This window comes from Saccopteryx bilineata, chromosome 9, assembly GCF_036850765.1.
Source record: "Saccopteryx bilineata isolate mSacBil1 chromosome 9, mSacBil1_pri_phased_curated, whole genome shotgun sequence".
NCBI lineage: Eukaryota > Metazoa > Chordata > Mammalia > Chiroptera > Emballonuridae > Saccopteryx > Saccopteryx bilineata.
Window position 1 is genome coordinate 9,621,177 of NC_089498.1, and position 22,386 is coordinate 9,643,562.

General features: G+C 57.1%; 3 protein-coding genes across 5 annotated transcripts in view; 2 read left to right on the plus strand and 1 right to left on the minus strand.

Moving 5' to 3' along the window:
- Positions 1–2,506, plus strand: part of NUP93 (nucleoporin 93) — a 91,843-nt gene extending 89,337 nt beyond the window's left edge. For both annotated transcript variants that reach the window (XM_066243313.1, XM_066243314.1), the window contains 2 exons: positions 88–216; positions 2,258–2,506. In XM_066243313.1, coding sequence (XP_066099410.1) covers positions 88–216; positions 2,258–2,368 — 240 coding nt within the window. In that variant the 3' untranslated portion in view covers positions 2,369–2,506. The remainder of the gene's footprint in view (positions 1–87; positions 217–2,257) is intronic.
- A 4,137-nt stretch (positions 2,507–6,643) lies between these two features.
- LOC136313570 (uncharacterized) lies at positions 6,644–7,900 on the minus strand. The gene has a single exon (XM_066244107.1). The coding sequence runs from the start codon at positions 7,898–7,900 to the stop codon at positions 6,644–6,646; it is 1,257 nt and encodes a 418-aa protein (XP_066100204.1).
- A 13,295-nt stretch (positions 7,901–21,195) lies between these two features.
- The window catches only part of SLC12A3 (solute carrier family 12 member 3), a 32,352-nt gene continuing 31,161 nt past the window's right edge, over positions 21,196–22,386 (plus strand). The window contains exons 1-2 of one of the 2 annotated variants that reach the window (XM_066243509.1): positions 21,196–21,503; positions 21,938–22,084. In XM_066243509.1, coding sequence (XP_066099606.1) covers positions 21,222–21,503; positions 21,938–22,084 — 429 coding nt within the window. In that variant the 5' untranslated portion in view covers positions 21,196–21,221. The remainder of the gene's footprint in view (positions 21,504–21,937; positions 22,085–22,386) is intronic. The other variant, XM_066243510.1, reaches the window with a different exon arrangement.

Below are 22,386 nucleotides of genomic sequence, written 5' to 3' on the forward strand. Positions count from 1 at the left end.
TGTGGCCAGGCGTGCCTGGAGGACCGCTGCCGACGTTGGCCCAGGCCTGGCTCTGCTTCCTGACTGCATGTGTTTCTCTCCGTGCAGATCCGGCACAACCTCTCCGAAGTGCTTCTCGCCACCATGAACATCTTGTTCACACAGTTTAAGAGGCTCAAGGGGGCGAGTCCCTCCTCAGCATCCAGACCCCAGCGCGTCATCGAGGACCGTGACTCTGTAAGATCCCAGTGTCGGCCAGAACCATGGCTGAGAACCACCTTCCTGTCCGCGGTCCTGAGCACCTCCCGAGACCGTGCGTGACCCCGGCTGCCCTTCCTTGTGGGCCTGGAGGCGGCCCCAGCGCGTCCCAGTGAGGGCCACTGTTCTCGAGCTCAGAGCAGATACAGAACAGGCACCGAGTCTGCGACGGTCACCTTGTAGAAAATCATACCAAATGCTCATTTGTCCTGGTCCCACAAGAATCTCCTGCTTTTGTAAAATAGAGGTTATCTTGTGAGTCTCAGCTCAGCTCTGTCATCAAAGCCATACGACCTTTGGTCCACACGTTAATTTGATCAGACCTCTGTTTCTGCTGCTCTGAGCCGCCCAGAGAGGCACGTAGTCATCGTGTCCCCACTTGACAGCAGAGGGGACTAAGTCTGGAGTCGGGAAGCAGCTTGCTCCTGTGGCTCCCGGTTACTGGGCAGGGCTGCCCAGCGAGGGGGCCTGGGCCCGGACTCCCCTCGGGCTCGTTGGGAGTAGCTCTGGCCAGCCGTGAGCGCCCGAGCGTTGCCATGCACTTCCGAAGGAAATTGAATGAGCGCTCGCATCATAAAGGGAAGGTGTACTTTGACTTGGACATGAGCTAGGACAGGCATTGGCCAGTTTACTTCACGTAGCAGGTACAAAAGCACTTGCCTGTCGGTTTTCTTACTGAAGGGCCCTTGAGAAGCCTAGTAAGTGACCCTTGACGTTTCTGTAAGAGTCTCGTTTCTGGCCAGAAAGACATTTGTGGACTCTCCCTCTCTCTTCCAGAGATGGTTTCCTTTCTTGCTAATAGGAGCACCCCACATACCTCACAGGAAGCTGTTCTCCAAAGTTTCTATATTCCTTAAACAATGTATCACTTAGAAATCAGAGTGAAAGTTGTCTTTTTACTGTTTGGGGAAACACCTGAGTTAAAGTCTTTTTCCCTCTTGGAACTATCCAGGAATTCCATAATATGATTGCCTGGGAAACGAGGGTCAAGCACTTAAGTCAGGAAGGAAGAAATGGGAGGAGTGGGAGGAGGGGAAAGGGCAGGAGCAGGAGGAAGGGAGAGCTAGCCGGCTGCTCTCTGCTACAACCATTGTGTCTGGTGTCGTGGGGGGGGGGTGTTGAGGGGGGGGCCCTCGGGTGGGGCTCAGGCAGCGGGGGGGGCGGCGTTGAGGGGGGCCCACGGGTGGGGCTCAGGCAGCAGGTGGGGGCGGTGTTGAGGGGGGCCCACGGGTGGGGCTCAGGCAGCGGGGAGGGGCGGTGTTGAGGGGGGGCCCACGGGTGGGGTTCAGGCAGCAGGGGGGGGCGGTGTTGAGGGGGGCCCACGGGTGGGGCTCAGGCAGCAGGGGGGGGCGGTGTTGAGGGGGGTCCCACGGGTGGCGCTCAGGCAGCGGGGGGGGGCGGTGTTGAGGGGGGTCCCACGGGTGGCACTCAGGCAGCGGGGGGGTGGTGGTGTTGAGGGGGGGCCCACGGGTGGGGCTCAGGCAGCAGGGGGGGGCAGTGTTGAGGGGGGGCCCACAGGTGGGGCTCAGGCAGCGGGGGGGGGCGGTATCGAGGGGGGGCCCACGGGTGGGGCTCAGGCAGCGGGGGGGGCGGTATCGAGGGGGGGCCCACCGGTGGGGCTCAGGCAGCGGGGGGGGGCGGTGTTGAGGGGGGCCCACGGGTGGCACTCAGGCAGCGGGACGGGCAGTCACAGCCCAGAGCTGAAGGGGGGGGTGTTGAGGGGGGCCCTCGGGTGGCACTCAGGCAGCGGGGCGGGCAGTCACAGCCCAGAGCTGTGCGGAAGCTGGTCGGATGTGTCAGGTACGGCAGCTGGCCTGGCACACCCCGCCGTCTTTTGCTCAGTGGAAGGACTTTGCAGGCGGGGTCCCGTGGACAGGCTTTGCTCACCCTGTGCCATGCCAGAGGACCGTGTCTGTTGCCCCCCCCCCCCCCCGCCAGGAACCTGTCCCTGGTGGTTGTTCCTGGCACTGTGCCCCCAGCTTGAAAGTTAATGGCTTTCTTCTCTTCCCCTTTCTCCCAGCAACTCCGAAGTCAAGCCCGAGCCCTGATTACCTTCGCGGGGATGATTCCCTACCGGACGTCCGGGGACACGAACGCCAGGCTGGTGCAGATGGAGGTCCTCATGAATTAAGGGCGCTGCCTTGCGGGGCTGCACTGTCAGTACCTCGGGCTCGAGGGGCATTCTGGTTTTGTTTCTGTTGTGTCTGTTTTGTTTTGTTTTTTTGTATTATGTATTTTTGTCAGCACCAATAAATTTCTTTGGTTTGTATTTCTTTTCACATTCTTTTATTTTCATTTCTTTTTCTTTGAAATTTTGTTTAAGTACTTATTTGTGTGGGAGGAAATGTCTTCAATAGTGCTTGGGCCAGCGAATGACAGGCTAATATAGGCATCTGTGATTTGGTTAAAGTTGACCTTAAGTGATTAAAAATTCACCCCAAGTGAGCAAGGAAATGAAGGCTTTGGTGGCTACTTTCATTTCTACACGGTGTCCACACAGCAGTCATGGCTCGCCTTCCTGTCTCCATTCGAACATAGAAGCCAGCCTTGGCCTGGGGTGGTTGAGATCAGGGGTGACTGTCAGGTACTCTGTGTCCCCTCTCTCCTCTCAGAGGTGCCTGGGGTGATTGAGATCAGGGTGTGACTGTCAGCAGGGGGTGATTGTCAGGCGCTCTGTGTCCCCTCTCTCCTCTCAGAGGTGCCTGGGGTGATTGAGATCAGGGGCTGACTGTCAGGCGCTCTGTGTCCCCTCTCTCCTCTCAGAGGTGCCTGGGGTGATTGAGATCAGGGTGTGACTGTCAGCAGGGGGTGACTGTCAGGTACTCCGTGTCCCCTCTCTCCTCTCAGAGGTGCCTGGGGTGATTGAGATCAGGGGGTGACTGTCAGCAGGGGGTGATTGTCAGGCGCTCCGTGTCCCCTCTCTCCTCTCAGAGGTGCCTGGGGTGATTGAGATCAGGGGGTGACTGTCAGGCGCTCCATGTCCCCTCTCTTCTCTCAGAGGTGCCCTGGGTCCAGGTGGCCCAGGATCGTCCTGCCGTCATTGGCTCCGATTCCAGGACTGGTTTGCTGCTCTGTCACAGTCCTACTGGGGATGGAGACTCAGGCTTCGGAGCGATGGGCTCATAGACCCAGGCTGTAGGTGTCCTGGCTGGGCTAGGGGGGCAGCCCCAGCGCCTCTCCCTCTATAGCCACCCAGTCACAGGTGACCACCTGGCCTTGTGTGCTCCCCGCTCAACAGGACTTTAAAGCCCCTCATTGTCCTGTCTGGTGGCCGGTGCCTCTGCCTGGACAGTGTCACTAATAGGCTGGGCAGGTTCCTAGTCACTTCCTATGTGTCTGACACCACTGAGCATTGGCACTGCGGGTACATGGACCTTGAGCAGAAGTCCTGCATCATTGGCTCTGTTTGTTGCCACCAGTCCCGAAGGCTGGCTTGAGCTGGAGGGGAAATGAGGACGAGTATTTGCTCCCCCTGGGCCACCGGAGCTGGGGGAGACGAGGCCATGCTCCGCCCCCTGGCTTCACGCACTGTGCCCTGGGCGGACTCTCCTAGGAGGATGTCAAGGTCCCCAGAGTCTCCAGCGGTGCCCTTTGCTCCTAGGGAGAAACCTCTCGGCACAGGGCATGGTGACCCTTGCCATCCTCTGGTGCCTAAAATAATTGTTGCCTTTTCTTTTGGGAAAGAGCTAACGTATAGGTCATGGGGCCATCTGCTCTCCATCTGTTGGAGTCCATCTGTCCATCAGGGATGAGCCTCGGGGTCACCAGGGGCTGCGCCTGCCTCCTTCCTTCAGTCCTCTCACCCCAGAGCGCTCACCCTCAGCAGAGCTTTGCGAAGGAAGTCTCAGAAGGGGAGCCCTGCAGGGGACTGATTGGGCAGGTCATGCCCTGTTTGTAAAAACATCATGACTGATGTTTTTAAGCAAATCAAATGATTGACTTGCATGGTGCTCTATGAAAAAAAAGTACTGTGGACTTTTCATAAAATGTGACTTAATGCTTTGTTTTTTTAATATTAGGTCTTACTTGTGGATAGACATGTAACAGCCATAAACGAGAGAAGGCTCGAGGTGTGTAATGTGCACGTGCTCCCAGGCTCACCTCTGGCCCGTCTCACTGACCAGGAGGACTGCCTGGGCGTGTGCCACTCCCGGCATCGTGCCGGTCAGCCAGCTCCAAACAGGAGAACGGCACGTGAGTTCTGCACGGGGACGAGGCCCTCTGCCCCCAGACCGGGAGATGAGACAGAATCAGAAGGGAGATGAAGGCCCCGCCCCCTGAGCTGCCTGGATGAGGAGCTGGCGGGGGAGAGGAAGGCAGGCTTTGGGGAGCAGTTGAGGACTTGCCCCGAGAGGACAGTTGTAGGAGCAGTGAGGGAGCAGTCCACGCCAGCAGGGCCAGGTTCTCGGGGCAGACCCCAGTGCTGGCCCGGGGGTCTAGAGGTGCAGGGGAGGCAGGCAGGGACCACATCAGGGGTTCCTTTGCACCCCTGGTGACGCAGTACCTGGAGGCATGGTCCTGTGGCAGGTTATTAGCTTCAGAGCCATCCTCAGCTCACCTGTCTGGGGAACTAACCTTGTTCCTTGACACTGGTTCATGATTTTACGTTTTCCCCAGAGAAGCAGAGAATGGTGCTAAGAGTCTTTCATCTTCCAGCGAAGGGTCCAGTCTGTCCGGCGGGTCAGGGGCATCTAGGGACAGGGTTCATGCTGGCCTCTGGTTCATCATAAACTCCACGAGACCCCGAAGGGCGATACTGACTCGATCTGGGTCCTTTCCAGAGGCCTCAAGATTTGGTTTCAAGGAATCTGTTCCTTTGATTTTTTTTTTTAAACAAAACAAATTCTGCCTGCCTGTCTTTAAAGTGAAAACAAGAGTGAGCGCTTTCAGAGCGAACCCTTTGGTTGTGTCCTTCAAAGAGCAGGAGGCGCCCATCCCTACTGGGGCCCGGGACGCAGGCCGGCCCAGCCCTCCAAGGACGTGCAGTCTGATCAGGGACTTCACCAGCGACGCGGCAGCCACGTTGTTACTCCTTTGATGCATCACTTAAGCTCTGGGGCTCAGGCTACTGGAAGCGCAGTGCTCTGGATTCCTTCCTGCAAGATCCAGCATTGGCTAATTTTTACTTATTATTTTAAATAGAGGACTGTTTGCTCCTTGCATTCCCATCCCTGCCCGCTGTCCTTGAGTCGGTTCCTGATCAGACCCTTAGCGCTGAGTTTAGCAGGGAGTGCAGGTGCCCCAGTAGCCAAGGCCTTTGCCTGGGTTCCATAGCCCCCGACCCTGCACGAGGCATCGGAGCCTTTGGCTTAATGGGTCGGTCCAATCACTGCCAGGTTTCCATCATGCACTCAGGAAGTGGCTCGGGCGTGGTCAGCGCTGACTCAAACCTCAGGCACACTGGCAGGCCCCACACTGCCTGGGCTCTCAGCCTCAGTCAGCCATGGAGCCTGACTGAGTCCTGTGTCCAGCAGCTGGGAGGTGGTACCTATATTTTTGAATGGAAATGTGCAATTTATGGTATCGATCAAGGTTCTCATCTTATATCAAATAGGGCCTTTACACCTGCATTTCAGGCACATCAGGAAGAAGTCAGCAAGTTGAGGCTGTTTTAGGGGTCCTGAATGCTCCCCGTTCTTCATTCTTCTAGGCTGACGTCAGAAGTTAGCGGCCTCGAGCCACACTGTGACAGTTCCCTAGTAGACTGTGCCCCACCGGCCGGGGTGGGGGAAGTGTCTTCTCGCCACTTGTTTCTCACTGCAAGTGTTGGTGGGAAAAAGCTGAAACTACCAACTGAAACCTTTGGGGAAGGAATTTCCGAGGACCTGCACTCCTCCTCGCCTGGGGACTGTCTGTTGTGGTTGGTGGTCCAGGCCTGGCTGACCAAGGCCCTGTGTTGGTGCATCAGCCCAAGTTCAGCACATCCCTTACAAAGCCCCTGCGTGTTAGGAGCGGCCAGGTAATCGAGCCCCCGTCCCAGAGTTGTTCCTAAGTCCAAAAAAGTGGGTGGTTCCTCCCAGTCCTCTTTTTGCCAGGACTGCCCAAGTGGAAATACTGGCGGTGCTGGGTCGCTAACCCAGGAAAGGGCCTTCAGAGGCGGGAACTCCCAGCGCTGCAGTCAGCAGGGTGGAAATGTGATTTACTATGAACAACAATAAACCAGATCATTAAAAAGAAATTTCTAAGAGTGGTAAGGAGGGCTGGTGGACGTCTAGCCTTGCATGGGCACCCTCTGTGCTCCCTGTTGCCTTTGCCCTTGGAGTCCATGAGAATCTCTCAGGGATGGGAGCGGAAAAGAGTCGGCCTCAGCAGGACGTCGGGAGCCAGAGGGGGCCCCCAGGCCCCTTCACCTGGGCAAATAAAAATACAGAGCTCGAGTTAAATGTGGATCGCAGATGAACAGTTATTAGCCTGCATGTGTCCAGGTTTTCCCCAGCCCCCCAGCCGGGCTCGTCTGTACTGGCGTTTGCTGATCCGAGTCCTGGGCTCGGCCAGGCCCCCGGGAGCTCTCCCCTGATTTGCATCCCCCTGACTGGTGGCACCACGTGTGTGCGCCTGTGGGCAGTGGAGAGGACAGCGAGCGGTGAAGGCGCGTGGCGGAGGGCGGTAGTGACAGAGCCATGAAGGCATGTGGCCGAGGGCGGTAGTGACAGAGCGGTGAGGGTGCGTGGCAGAGGGCGGTAGTGACAGAGCCGTGAGGGCGCGTGGCGGTGGGCAGTAGTGACAGAGCCCCGAGGGCGCGTGGCGGAGGGTGGTAGTGACAGAGCGGTGAGGGCGCGTGGCGGTGGGCGGTAGTGACAGAGCCCCGAGGGCGCGTGGCGGAGGGCGGTAGTGACAGAGCGGTGAGGGCGCGTGGCGGAGGGCGGTAGTGACAGAGCCCCGAGGGCGCGTGGCGGGAGGGCTGTAGTGACAGAGCCATGAGGGCGCGTGGCGGAGGGCGGTAGTGACAGAGCCCCGAGGGCGCCTGGCGGAGTGCAGTAGTGACAGAGCCCCGAGGGCGCCTGGCAGAGGGCGGTAGTGACAGAGCGGTGAGGGCGCGTGGCGGAGGGCGGTAGTGACAGAGCCCCGAGGGCGCGTGGCGGAGGGCGGTAGTGACAGAGCCCCGAGGGCGCGTGGCGGAGGGCGGTAGTGACAGAGCCCCGAGGGCGCGTGGCGGGAAGGCTGTAGTGACAGAGCCATGAGGGCGCGTGGCGGAGGGCGGTAGTGACAGAGCCCCGAGGGCGCCTGGCGGAGTGCGGTAGTGACAGAGCCCCGAGGGCGCCTGGCAGAGGGCGGTAGTGACAGAGCCCCGAGGGCACGTGGCGGAGGGCGGTAGTGACAGAGCCCCGAGGGCGCGTGGCGGAGGGCGGTAGTGACAGAGCGGTGAGGGCGCGTGGCGGAGGGCGGTAGTGACAGCCCCGAGGGCGCGTGGCGGGAGGGCTGTAGTGACAGAGCCCCGAGGGCGCGTGGCAGAGGGCGGTAGTGACAGAGCCCCGAGGGTGCGTGGCGGAGGGCGGTAGTGACAGAGCCGTGAAGGCGCGTGGCGGAGGGCAGTAGGTGACAGAGCCATGAAGGCGCGTGGCGGAGGGCAGGAGGTGACAGAGCCGTGAGGGCGCTTGGCGGAGGGCGGTAGGTGACAGAGCCATGGAGGCGCCTGGCGGAGGGTGAGAGGTGACAGAGCCATGAGGGCGCGTGGCGGAGGGCGGGAGGTGACAGAGCGGTGAAGGCGTGTGGCGGAGGGCAGTAGGTGACAGAGCCTTGAATGCACGTGGCGGAGGGCGGTAGGTGACAGAGCCACGAGGGCGCGTGGCGGAGGGTGTGGCGGAGGGCGGTAGATGACAGAGCCACGAGGGCGCGTGGCGGAGGGTGTGGCGGAGGGCGTGGTGGGGCTGGAACTCGGTTTTGAAGAGCTCGGCAGGCTGATTCGGTGGGACACTTGTGGGCCCCACCGGGCTCAGCTGTGGCCTTCTTAACAGGTGGTTTTCCGTCAGGAGTTTCAAAGGTGCCTTTTACAAGGAGGAAGGATGCAAAGTGCAGCCTGTTCTCACTTGATCAGTAATTTTTATTAGAAATGCAAGGCAGAGAATTCTTCGCTTCTATTTAGTTGACTGATCATTTTCTTTCCATCGTTGTTTTTCTGTCATTGTCACGCTATGTGGTGTTTGTGGGGAGAGGGGCGGGAGGGAGAGAGTTCATGTCCCCCTTCTGCGTGTTCCTTTCTGTACAGTCACTTCTGCATTTACTGTTTAGGATGGTTCCTTCACCGCCACCCCTGTCTGTGGTCAGTAAATTTCTGGAACGTTCTTCCACAGTGCCTTGAACCCGCTCTGTTCAGCCCTTCAGTGGAGCGGGAACCTCTCTGTGGCCTCCTTTCCAGGGAGTGTCCTCAGCACAGCCCGGGGCTCCTCCGCAGGCTGCAGAAGTGCCTCTTCCCGGCCTTTGTGGGGCTGGGGGCCTCAGCTGGGCCCTCCTCCACTCCCTGCAAGGAGGGCCGAGGCCTGCTCGTCCTGGGTCTGCGCGGCCTCCTCAGGTCTCTGCAAGTACGGACTTCCGTCCCAGCTCCGGTCTCGCTGTCCCCACCCCCAGCCTCGGAATCCAGTCCTCTGGCTAGGGATCTGAGGACAATCAGGGTCTGGCTCGTGCTGTGGCCAAGTGAGAGCAGTCTGGCGGTAAAACCACATGCAGCTCACAGGCCGGGGCGAGGAGCTGGGGATGGTCAGCTGGAGACGGTCTGTGGCCATGTACACTGTGTTCATAAAGTCACGGTGCACTTTTGACCGGTCACAGGAAAGCAACAAAAGTCGATAGAAATGTGAAATCTGCACCAAATAAAAGGAAAACCCTCCCAGTTTCTGTAGGATGATGTGGCAGCATGTGCGCATGCGCAGATGATGACATAACACCGTGTATACAGCGAGCAGCCCACGGCCATGCCAGTTGAGGTGTGGACGATACAGAGGAAAGTTCAGTGTGTTCTGTGGCTCGCTAAATTCGAATCCATGACCAAAGTGCAACGTGAATATCGGCACGTTTATAACGAAGCGCCACCACATAGGAATAACATTACTCGGTGGGATAAGCAGTTGAAGGAAACCGGCAGTTTGGTGGAGAAACCCCGTTCTGGTAGACCATCAGTCAGTGACGAGTCTGTAGAGGCTATACGGGATAGCTACCTAAGGAGCCCTAAAAAATCTGTGCGTGAGCCCACATTGAACTGCACTGAATAGGTATGAAACTGGGAGAGTTTTCCTTTTATTTGGTGCAGATTTCACATTTCTATCATCTTTTGTTGCTTTTCTGTGACCGGTCAAAAGTGCACCATGACTTTACGGACAGACACACTGTATCGTGGACACTTACTGGGAAGCATCTTAAATCGGGGCCGAAAGCCAGTTCTTGGCCTTGGGGACGGGCAGGCAGGATTGTGTTTTAGTCAGAGGGTGGGGGAGACTTGGGCCTAGTCACAGGACAGATGTCTCCTGGAGGGGTGCCTTCGGGGTCTGGGGCATGAGCTCCGGCTCGCGGGTAGCACACTGCTGAGCAGGGTAGGCAGTTTCTCCCCCCCCCACCCCCGGGAGGGACCTAGCCCCAGTGAGAAACCTGAAGTCACTTGGTTCCAGCTGCCTGGTGGCCTGAGGTGGGCAGCATGGCAGAGTCTTGCCCTCTCCCTCTGTGTGGGGTCCTAGCCTGTTCTGGCCCCTGGGGCCAGGCGGCAGGGGCATTTCCTGGTGAAGCACCTGGGAATCTGGGCCTCGTGCAGGTGCCCCATACCTTGTCATAGGGTCTAAGTGTCTCTCTGGGACTTGGCAGCACCTCTGGGGACAGGGACTGGCGACCAGTGGCCGGTGAGGGGACACTGAGCCCCGGGGCAGACGGAGAGCCAGTCGCTGTGATCAGGTGTGGCCTCTAGCCAGGTCTCGGAGCTCGAGGCCTTTCAGTGGTGTCCTCACTTAATCCCTTTCAGATGCCAGCCAGGTGGTCCCCCCAGCACAGGACAGAGGGGCCCTCACTGTTCCCTAGGAAAGGCCTGGTTCCCGCAGAAGCCCCAGGAAGACAGCAGACACGGAGAAGTGTGAGGACCGACAGTGGGCAGGGAGGCTGGGGCCCGGGGAAGCTGCCTGCTGGCTGGGGCTGGGGAAGACATCTTCCTGGGGGGTCTGGCTGGAAATTCTTACCCTCCATTGCTGCAAATGCCTCCATTCCAACACCCTGGCCTGGAGGCAGCCACCCCCTGACCACCAGGCCGGCCTTTCCACAGGCAGTGCGGCCCCTAGGCTGAGCTCTCCCGCTGATCCACTGCTTGTGGGTTGTTTTTTGTTGTTGTTGTTGTTGTTGTTTTGTATTTTTCTGAAGCTGGAAACGGGGAGAGACAGTCAGACAGATTCCCGCATGCGCCCGACGGGTATCCACCTGGCACGCCCACCAGGGGCAATGCTCTGCCCACCAGGGGGCGATGCTCTGCCGTGACCAGAGCCACTCTAGCGCCTGGGGCAGAGGCCAAGGAGCCATCCCCAGTGCCCGGGCCATCTTTGCTCCAATGGAGCCTCGCTGCGGGAGGGGAAGAGAGAGACAGAGAGGAAGGAGGGGGGGTAGAGAAGCAAATGGGCGCTTCTCCTATGTGCCCTGGCCGGGAATCGAACCCGGGTCCCCCGCATGCCAGGCCGACGCTCTACCGCTGAGCCAACCGGCCAGGGCCACTGCTTGTGTTTTTAGGAAAATTAAACCAAACCAAAAAGGCACTTGGATTCCTCAAATACAGCCCAGATGTTTGAGAAGCGGCCCTCTGGTGGCGCACTTAGAAAGCACACAGGGCCTGAGAAGGCTGGTGAGACTGAAAGTGAGTTCTGGGAGGAAAGAGCTGAGCGCCAAGGGAGGCCGGGGAGGGAGCTGGGGAGACAGCCTGAGATCCTGGGAGGCCAGGAGGGAGCCGGGAGACAGCCTGAGATCCTGGGAGGCCAGGAGGGAGCCGGGGAGACAGCCTGAGATCCTGGGAGGCCGGGGAGGGAGCCGGGGAGACAGCCTGAGATCCTGGGAGGCCGGGGAGGGAGCCGGGGAGACAGCCTGAGATCCTGGGAGGCCGGGGAGGGAGCCGGGGAGACAGCCTGAGATCCTGGGAGGCCGGGGAGGGAGCTGGGGAGACAGCCTGAGATCCCGGCCTCAGAGCACTCCACCCTGAAGAGTGAGCGGGCACAGCCCCAAGGGCTCCGGGCCCTGCATTTTCAAGGGACAGGCACACACCCGGGAGCTGGTCTGAGATTGGGTTAAAATCCCCTCTTCATTGTCTGGTAATCATGTGACTGAGGGCAAGTCGTTTGACCTCTCTGAACCGGTTTGCTCAGGTATAGCAGGATGCAAGTTCCCGTTGCATCAGCCTATTGGCGAGATTTAAGTTGATTTCTAGAAATCACCCATCTGTTTATTACCTGTCACACCGTGAGCCCTCAGCAAAGGTTGATTTTGGCCCCCCGGCTCCTAGCCTTGTTCAGACAGGTGTGCAGAGCTGTAGGGATGCCCTCTGCCCTGTGGCTTCTGTCCTTCGCAGCCAGTGGAATCAGCTACCCCGATGCCCAGGACGGCTTTTTTCCTCCCAAGAGAAAATGAGATCAAAGTCATGAGGCTAAAACTGCTATCACAGGAGAGACAGACATTGATATGTCAAGTTCAACTTGTGAGCCCTGTTGATTCAGTGACAAGTGGAGAAGGCAGTTCAGTGAGCTGAGCGTTGGAGCGTCTGCCCTGTGCCAGCCATTGCTCCAGGCACCGGGACACGGGTGACATGAGTGGCGCCCCTGCCCTCCAGGAGCTCACACGTCACTGGGTGAGACTGGGCAGCCTAGGGCCTCTCCTCTTCCTGCAGAAGCGGATCTCCACGGGCTGGCTTGAGAGCTTCACCATCCAGCACGCACCAGAGGCCGTGGGGCCAAGAGCTGTGGAGTGATTCCTGAGGCTGAGCCCCGGTCCCTGCGCTCTTCAACTTAGGTGTGGCTGGGGGACAGAGAGAAGCGGGCGTGTGTGCATAGGCACACACATGAGCCATAACAAAATAGAAAGCCTCAAGAAATGAAAGGGCAGATAAGATCAAAGGCAGCATTTCTTGTGTCTGGGGGACGAGGGAGCTGTCTGCCAGTGAACAGGATTCAGACCCACAGGTGTGGGAGTCCTGGGACGGGTGCCACCCACGAGCCCGGGTCACAGTGAGCCCAGCGGGGTCAAGCATCCTGTCAGCATTAGTGGAAGAAGTACCAGCTGAAAATGGGGAAGGCAGAAAAAGTGACTTTTTCTCCTCATGTACCTGAACGTTTGCCAGGGATTCCGACCAGGAATGGCTGGATCCAGGTGCCCGTGCACGCTCGCTGGGAGTGTGTCTCTCTCCCTCTCCAGCCCACCGTCCTCAACACACCCTCTCACACTCAGGCCAAGTCTTCCCCAGCTCGGCAACATCCTGTCCTAGCGGTTAACTCCAGGGGAAAGGAATTCTGGTTTCTCCTGGTTCCCACAAAAATCTCAGAAATGACTCTCTGGGTTTCTGCTTTTTGCTCCTGAGCAACGCTTCCCCTGCCCCTCCCTTGCCCCAGCTCTTCTGTTTTTAATAACTGTTAGCCCCTGCCTGGCCTGTGCTGGCGCAGTGGGTAAAATGTCGACCTGGAACCCTGAGGTCGCCATTTCAAAACTTGGGCTTGCCCGGTGAAGGCACATACGAGAAGCAACTACTATGAGTTGATTCTTCCTGTGTTCTCTCCCTTCTCTCCTCTCCCCTCTCTCTAAAATAAAGTAATAAATGTTAGCACCTGCCCTTAGCAGAAAGCATTGTCGGAAACAGTCGAGGATGGGTTGGTTTTCTCCCACTTTCTCTGGTAGCTAGAGAGCTGGCACCCCCCCAAAAATATATATTATATATATATGTATATATATTATGTATATGTATATATATTATATATGTATATATTATGTATATGTATGTATAATATATGTATATATATTATATGTGTATATATTATATATGTATATATATTATATATATGTATACACATATATTATATATGTGTGTGTATACATAAGGTCTACCGGAAAGTTCTGTCCATTTTTGGAATAAAACAAAATACAAATTTTTCTTACCGTCAATAAACTATTAAATAATATAATTGCCATTATTGTTAATATTTTCTTGCCAGCGTGAGGGCAATTTATATATCCCATTTTTGAAAAATGTTTTATCTTTTGATGTGAAAAATTGAACCAGTGCTTGTTTGATATCTTCTTCATTTTTGAATTTTTTACCCTTCAAAAAATTTTGTAAGGACAAAAACAAGTGATAGTCGGAGGGTGCTAAGTCTGGGGAATATGGTGGATGCGACAGACATGCTTCTGTAGCATTTCTTCCTTGTTGAAATTTGTAAAAATTACAGTGGCATAAATGAACTTTATCAGTAGCCATGGGTACACTATTGCTTCACACATAAGACTAATGTGAATCAACTTTGTTTTAGTTAATTTGCTACGTCACTATGTATACATTAAGTGATAAAAATAGAGAGGCACACATGCAACAAATAAATGTGCTTACATGTCGAAACTTGTGATAGAAACGGACAGAACTTTCCGGTAGACCTTATATATACACACATATATTTGTATACTTGCATATGTTTGCATATATATTTTTATAGCTGCATATATTTGTCTATATAATATTTGTAGAGCACTATTAATGTCCTCTGAAACTTCTACAAATTTCCTCTCTTGATCATCAAAAATTCCATTGACAGGCCCTGGCCAGTTGGCTCAGCGGTAGAGCATCGGCCTGGCATGCAGGGGACCCAGGTTCGATTCCCGGCCAGGACACATAGGAGAAGTGCCCATTTGCTTCCCCACCCCGCCCCCTCCTTCCTCTCTGTCTCTCTCTTCCCCTCCCGCAGCCAAGGCTCCATTGGAGCAAGGATGGCCCGGGCGCTGGGGATGGCTCCTTGGCCTCTGCCCCAGGCGCTAGAGTGGCTCTGGTCACGGCAGAGCAACGCCCCGGAGGGGCAGAGCGTCGCCCCTGGTGGACGTGCCGGGTGGATCCCGGTCGGGCGCATGCGGGAGTCTGTCTGACTGTCTCTCCCCGTTTCCAGCTTCAGAGAAAATACAAAAAAAAAAAAAAAATTTCCATTGACTGGACCTGACCAGGTGGTAGCACAGTGGATAAAGTGTCAGACTGGGATGCAGAGGACCCAGGTTCGAGACCCCAAGGTCGCCAGCTTGAGCATGGGTTCATCTGGTTTGAGCAAAGCTCACCAGCTTGGATCCAAGGTCGCTGGCTTGAGCAAGGGGTCACTTGGTCTGCTGAAGGCCCACGGTCAAGGCACATATGAAGAAGTAATCAGTGAACAACTAAGGTGTCTCAATGAAAAACTGATGATTGATGCTTCTCATCTTTCTCTGTTCCTGTCTGTCTGTCTCTATCTATTCCTCTTTCTGTATCTCTGTATGTAAAAAAAAAAAAAAAATCTCATTGACCGGGAGGATTTATCCATTTGACAGATGATGAAACTAAGGCCCACAGGGGGGGCCCTGGGGTCATAAGGTGGGCGGTGCAGAACCAGGTCCAGGCCCCTTTCAACTCATGGGCTCCCTACTTCCTGTGCCCAGGGCTGGGCCTGGTTTGGGGGGTGGGGTAAAGGAGCTAAGCTCTTAAAAGGAGCTCTGTGATTCTAAGCCCGCTGGTCCCTGCTGCAAAAGCTGGTCAGAGGCTTTAGAGCCCATTAAAGTGTATTCTGATCAGAAACACCCCCGTAGAATTCAAAATCAAACAGAATGACCAGGTCCTCCCTATTGTTTTTAAGACAGAATGGTTTACAGTAGAGTTAGAAAAGCTAAAGGTGTGTTTTGAAAATGAAAGGCTAGGCTCTGCAGCTCCTGGGTCAGAGCACCAGTCTTGCAGGGACGAAAGGCTGGGGTGAAGAGACACAGCAGGGCTGGCTCCTTGGTCTCTTGGAGAGCACGTTGACACGGCCATCAGAGTGGACGGACACGTGGTCAGTTACTACAGGACTGAATTTTTATTACAGTTCCTGCTTCAGCTTGTGTTGACGTGGCCACTCCTGTGTTAGAGATCTCAGCTAAGCCTGGGTAGAGGGGTAAGAGCGGGTAGAGACTTATCAGAAGAGTAAGAGCAGGAGCTCCAAGCTAACGTTAGGATGTCTCCCTCATTCAGTGATGGCTTATTTCTGCCTTCGTGTTACCGATGCCGTGTCACACACCCCACTCTACCCTGGCCCCAGCCGAAGGCAGCCATCCCTTCTCTGAACCCAGGTCACCTTTTATGCAGGGATTTGTGTCTTTACGCCTCGGGTCGGGACACATGTTGGCTTTGCCACCTCTGATGAACTATTGGCTCCTTAAGGATAGTGATCATGCCTTGTCCTTCTGTCCCTCAAAACAGCTGGACTGTATCCAATACATTGTTAATACTTACTTTTACTTGTGGAAGGAATGTTGGCTAAACAGGTTTAAAGAAAAAAAAACAGGTCTCACCATGAACAAAACAAAAAGCAGGTGTCCTTCCTTTAACAATGAAAATATGTTAACTCATCAAGCGCGTTTTGCTGTAGCTGCCGTAGCCTCAAGGTGCCTCAGTGTCCAGCTGCTGTCGCCCTGCCTGTGTGAGGGGAAGGGCGGGAACGCAGTAGACACACTTATGTGGCTGGTAGGGCTCACGAGGAATCCCGGTGTCCTGGTCCTGGTTGCGGTACGGGGGGTGGGTTGCAGTTCAGCCCCGGCCCCCCAGCGCCTGGTCCCTCCCTTGTTCTGCCCTGCCACCCTGCACACCCTGCATGGGGTTTGGTGTGTGCTCCCTCTTCCTGGGGCCATGAAGTCTGTGAGCCCCGCGTGGGCAGGGACCCAGCCTCCGGCGCTCACATCCCCGCGCCCTGGTGCCGCGCAGGTCCAGGGGGCCGTGGTCGGGAGGGTGTCTGCACAGGCTGGTCGCTGTCTCAGAGCCACGGAGCTGCGTCCAGAGGAGGAAGCCGGCGGAGTTCTGGTATCGTTGCTGCAGCTGGTGTTGTGAATCAGGCCGACGAGCAGCGCATCCTCTTACCCGGCTATTTCACGACACCAGGGTTGCATCATACCCATCCTCTCCAGGCAAGCCTCGTGGGACCGGGCGGACAAGGACCTGGGGACAGGGTGGGGCAGGGCGGGCCGTCTGTGTGACAGGTTGTTCTGTTGAGCGAGCAGGATCTCGGTCGGACTGCTCCTCAGGACCCGCTGGGGAGCTTTCCAGAAATGCTGATGCTGGCTCTCCGCCCTCCTCCGCCCCAGGTCCACAGACCCTCCTGTGTGGGGCCGGGAATCAGCTCGCAGTAGGTGTTGCAGTGTGATGCGCAGAGCCGTGTGCAGCCGGGGCTGAGCCCCAGGCCCCTTGCTGGGGCTGTCGTCCTTGCTGAGGGTTGCCGTAGCCCCTCCCAGCCCTCCCAGCCCCATTCCTTCTCCTTGTCCTGCTCACCGCCCCACAGCTGACCCCCAGCAGCTTTCTAGAAACAGGAAGGACCCGACACCCCAGGACAAAGGCCAGGCGCCTTGGCCTGGCATTAGAGGCCCTCTCTCCAGGCTTCCCCACTCAGAAGTGGTACAGTCACTTCCACCATAGCATCCTCCCTGTCCCCTTCTTCTCTGCACCCCTGCCCTGCACGGATTAATGGGCTGTTCACCAGCTCTGCCTTCGGGAGACGTCTTAGCTCCCCCTACTTCTCACCACTGCCTCCCGCAGCTGCTCCCCTGGCCTCTCACCATCACACACCTGCCCTGGCCCCCGACCAGTCTTGCCTGACCTTGCCCCCCTCAGTCTGTTCTCCACACGCTGTCCAAAGAGCTTTGAAAAATATAAATCTGACCATCACATTATATAGGACATGAAACTTCCTGGCTTAGAAGTCCCAACGTTCCCTTTTCCAGAATGTCTGAGAACCCATCTCCTAGGTTCCTCTGTTCCAGCCCTACCTGCTTCCTTATACCACATCACACTCCTGTCACAGGGCCTTTGCACATGCTCTTTCCTCTGTCTGGAACCCCTAGATTCTTACCTGTTTGTATATGGGTGGCTTCTTGTTGTTGGGCTCAGCTCAAATTTCTCATTCTCAGAGGGACCTGAGTGTCCCCCCCACCAAAAAAAACCCCCAAAACAAACAAACTTGATTTCTTCATAGCACTTTCACTAAATGTATAATAATGACATCGTTTATTTACTGTCTGTGTCTCTCGCTAGAATGTGAGCCCCGGGAGGGCAGGGCTGTCATCTGTTCCCCATGGTGCCTGTGGCCCAGCACAGAGCGTGCTGTGCAGTCGGCGTTGAATAAATGTGTGTGAGTAGCAACACTCGGATCCCTTTCACCTCACCTCCCACCCTTCCCTCCCCCCCACCCCCACTCACCTCTCCCTTTTTTTTTTTTTTTTTTTTTTTTTCATTTTTCTGAAGCTGGAAACAGGGAGAGACAGTCAGACAGACTCCCGCATGCGCCCGACCGGGATCCACCCGGCACGCCCACCAGGGGCGACGCTCTGCCCACCAGGGGGCGATGCTCTGCCCATCCTGGGCGTCGCCATGTTGCGACCAGAGCCACTCTAGCGCCTGGGGCAGAGGCCACAGAGCCATCCCCAGCGCCCGGGCCATCTTTGCTCCAATGGAGCCTTGGCTGCGGGAGGGGACGAGAGAGACAGAGAGGAAAGCGCGGCGGAGGGGTGGAGAAGCAAATGGGCGCTTCTCCTGTGTGCCCTGGCCGGGAATCGAACCCAGGTCCTCCGCACGCTAGGCCGACGCTCTACCGCTGAGCCAACCGGCCAGGGCCCTCACCTCTCCCTTTGCACCGACAACACAACACCGTTCCCAAACCCCGTGCCCCAGAGTCCCCTCCCTCCACGCCCCCTCCCCCTCCCCACTCCCCTATCTCTCCGGGCCGCCCCCTCCTCCACCTGTCTATCTGCCAGGCTAGGCTGTGAGTCTCAGGGCCTGGTACACCGGGGGGGGGGGGGGGCGACAATAGAGATTCAGAGGTTGCAGCACGGCCCCCGTCCTCAACATTTCGGTGCCCTGTGTCTAGGGTTGTCACTTCTACGGAGTGTCCTGACGCTCAGTCTCTCCAGTGCCTTTGCGGCCTCTGTCCCCTGGTCCTCTGAGAATGGGGGGATGACGCACGGGACCCCCAAGCCGCTCAGCGAGGGGCTGGCACTGGGCAGATGAGCCATAACTCACCCAGGTGTGGCTGCCATTCTCATTTTGCTGCTGAGAAAGTCGAGGCCCACTGAGGTCAGGTGGCTTGCTCAGAGTCACACTGAAACAGAACTGAGGTGGAGCCCGACACCCCCTGCGGCCCCGTCACTGGGCTTTGCTCAGTCAGGTACATCCCACCGAGTCCTGGGTCTCAGACCTGATGGGCCCTGGGCCCCCCCTGGAGGGTCCCATCCACCTGTAGGGATCCTCTTTCTGGGGTCTGTGCCTTGGCACAAGGTGTGCTTACAGCCCCTCAGCTTGTCCTATGGGGGAGCCCTTGGAGGGGTCCTGCATATACCCCTCCGTCCCCAGAGAGGAAACGCTCCCGTAAGGGGCACTGTTCCCCTCCAGAGCTGGAAGGGACCTTGGAGCTGACCTGGCCTGGGTATTGTGGAGAGGAAGACAAGGTCACCCAGGGTCACCCAGGGTCACCCCGCAAATCTGTGCCCCGCCCCGCCCAGGGCCCGGTGCCCCTGGAAACCAGCCCTCGCTCCTTCCTCTTCTGAGATCCTAATCAGGAATTTTCCACAGCTTCCCCAGGGACCCGGTGTGCAGGAATGGCTTAAGGGGACGTTGGCAGCGGTGATTCTCACAGGTCAGGTGGCAGTTTCAGAGCAAGAAGGGATAAGATCTGCCCCAAGGCCCCTAATGAGTAACAGCTCTCCCCACCCCACTGACGAGGAAAGTAGAACATTGACCATAATTGGGGTCCTTGTCCTGGAGTCCTCGCTCTGAGCCTTCACCCCTCTGGCAGCTGTCACGGGGGTTGGGGACACACTGCTGTAGAAGCCTCTCTGAGGACGGGTTGGAACTCCTGGGAAGGGGGGAGGCAAGCCTGTGAGCCTTTAAGAGGAGCCCCTGAGAAGTCTTTTAAAAAAATGAACACATCAGGGAAATACATGAACTTTGCACCTAGTTTCACAGTGATCACAGCCTTTCACCCTGAGCTCAACACCATGCCTGGCTGAACTTGGAGAAGCCCAAGGAGCTGCCTCTTGCACGACTCCCACTTGGGGTGAGTCTCTCTGCCGAGGGCTCCTACGGCAACTGCTCTGTGCCCTCTGCGGGCGGGTCCCTTTGTCACTGACACCAGTATTTATTGAGGGCCTACTCCACGTTCCCCAGCTGCTTGGGATCATCAGTGAACATGATGGGCACGACCTGTGCCCCTGTGGGCCAGCCTTCTAGCAAGGTGCAGGAAATGTATGTTCTCCTTCCCAGAAAGAGGCACTTGGATACAAGAACTTTCCTACAATTTTGTGGGGCACCTGGACTCCAGTTTAAACACCCTCATCTTGGAGGGTGACTGCCTAACACCGGTTGCTGCTCTAACACAGTCTGAGCATTTCCGATGCCCCTTGCTGCCTGGCCCTACCGCTGGGCACACCTGTCCAGGGCCTCTGGGCCAGCAGTGAGGGGACAGCGTTGGCCTCCAGGCTCCTGTGAAGTTTCCCAGTCCACAAGTGCTGACTCACTGTTGGAGACTACAAAGTCCCAAGGACTCAGCATCACAGAGCTGGTCTCCTGGGGGCCTGTGTGAGCTCTGAGCACCAAGGGTGAGAGGCAGGGGACAGAGGGAGAGAGAATGTGTCCCTCCCAAGGGTGGCCGGAGCCTGAGCATAAGCCAGGCTCGGATGCCGGGAACCGGGGGTGGCCTTGAGACCTCAACGCCTACCTCATCTTCCAAGACTCTGATCAGGGGCTGTGCTGTCCCTGATGGTCCCCGCCCTGTCCCTGATGGTCCCCGCCCTGTCCCTCTCCCAGAGTCCTCTCTCCCACTGCTGCCCTCACCGCACAGCTTGCCTGGCCTCTGTCCACGCCTGTTTCCCCCACTAACTCAGCAGCACACAAGCGTGCGGGCACCAGTGCCCACTATGGTTCCCTGCTCCTGTCGCCACCCATGGCATGTTGAGTGGGCATTAACTGTTTGTTGGGCCTGACCAGGCGGTGGCACAGTGATTAGAGCGTCGGACTGGGAGGCGGAGGACCCAGGTTCGAGACCCCGAGGTCACCAGCTTGAGCGCGGGCTCATCTGGTTTGAGCAAGGCTCACCAGCTTGGGTCCAAGGTCACTGGCTCAAGCAAGGGGTCACTTGATCTGCTATAGCCCCCGGTCAAGGCACATATAAGAAATCAATCAATGAACTACTAAGGAATCGCAACGAAGAATTGATTGTTTCTCATCTCTCTCCCTTCCTGTCTGTCTGTCCCTGTCTGTCCCTCTCTCTGACTCTGTCTCTCCCTCAAGAAAAAAAAAAAAAAAGTTGGGTGAATGGCTAAAAATGCAAAACCCAGGGAGATCAGCGGTTCTTCTGTGAGCCACCAGGACACCCACGCCCGGGTAGCAGACAGAAGTGAGCGTGCCCGGCGTGCAGCAGGGTGGGCTCCCGGGGGTCGACACCTCTGGGGACAAGGGAGAGAGGCAGGACTGAGCAGCAGATGGCGGGCTGCTGTGTAGACACACAGCCTCAGCCGGCCCGGGAGCTCAGCAGCTGGGGCGGCCCCTCACAGCTGGGGTGGGGCCCCAGGCCTTTCCACCCGGCCCTCCGGTCCCCAACTGGCCGCTATCTCGGCGATCACATGGTGGGCAGGACGGCAACGGGCACGTGCTCTGCCTCCCACCCTGTCCAGGGACCCTGCTCACCAGCCGTGGGCGGTTTGGGCCAACCTCCCTGCCTCCTCTCAGCAGCAGGCCCAGCCTATAAAGCCACCCTGAGTGTCCCCGCCGACCCTGGCCCCCTCCCCTGACTCCCAGAGCCACAATGGCAGAGCTGCCGGTGTCTGAGGCGCCTGGGGACACCAGTTTGTGCAGTGGGCGCTTCACCATCAGCACACTGCTGGGGGGCGACGAGCCCCTACCGCCGGCCGCATACGACACCAGCCACCCTACCCACCTGACCCATGGCAGCACCTTATACATGCGAACCTTCGGCTACAACACCATTGATGTGGTGCCAGCCTACGAGCACTATGCCAACAGCACCTTTCCCGGTGAGCCCCGCAAGGTCCGGCCCACGCTGGCGGACCTGCACTCCTTCCTTAAGGTAAGCATCGTCTCAGCCTGGCCACGTCCCTACTGTGTGACTTTGGCCTAGTTACTTAACCTCTCTGAGCCTCAACTCTGTCACTTATATCATCAAGATAAGTGTCTTCCTTATGCACTGAGAGGCCCAGATGAAATGTGGACATGGGAGCTGTGAAGCTCTGGACTCACATTGTCACATTCACTGTCCAGTCCCTGGCAACCCAATCAAGCAAGCGAGGGCTGCCTAGAGAGATAATGAGCTCTTCGTCAGTGGGAGCATGCAAACAGAAGTTGCACATACCTGAAAGAGATGAAGAGAGGAGAGGGAGGTCTGCATCAGAGAAGAGGCTTGCCGGGCTGGCTGCCTGGAAGGCTGGACGGTGGGGGGCGGGGGGCTGCGAGCTGCACTGTTACAACCCCTGCCTGCCTCACCTGCGGTCTCTGGGCTCCCAGCAGGAAGGCAGCCACCTGCACGCCCTGGCCTCTGACAGCCGGCCCAGCCACGAGATGACGGACGGGCTGGTGGAGGATGAGGCAGGCACCAGCAGCGAGAAGAACTCAGGGGAGCCCGTGCGCTTTGGCTGGGTCAAGGGGGTGATGGTGAGTGGGGTGTGGGTAGGGTGTTCAGGAATGAGAGTGAGGGGACAGAACTCCATCCAGCCTCAGCTCTGACTCTCAGGCCTTAGTGGCCAGAGCAGACCCAAGGCCTATCCTGGGCCTCAATTTCCCTATCTGCATAGTGACCTCAAATTTTCTGGTTTTGCATTACCCTCTAAACTCCATTTACCCTCCAGACTGAGGACGGGCCCTGGGGAAGATCTCTGATTGGCTAATCACTTGTCCTGCGACTTTGGACAAGTTATTTAACCTGTGCCTCAGTTTCCTCCTCTGTGAAAGTGATG

Coding starts and splice junctions, on each gene's coding strand:
- LOC136313570 (XM_066244107.1), bottom strand. CDS start 7,900: ATGGCTCTGTCACCTCTCACCCTCCGCCAGGCGCCTCCATGGCTCTGT.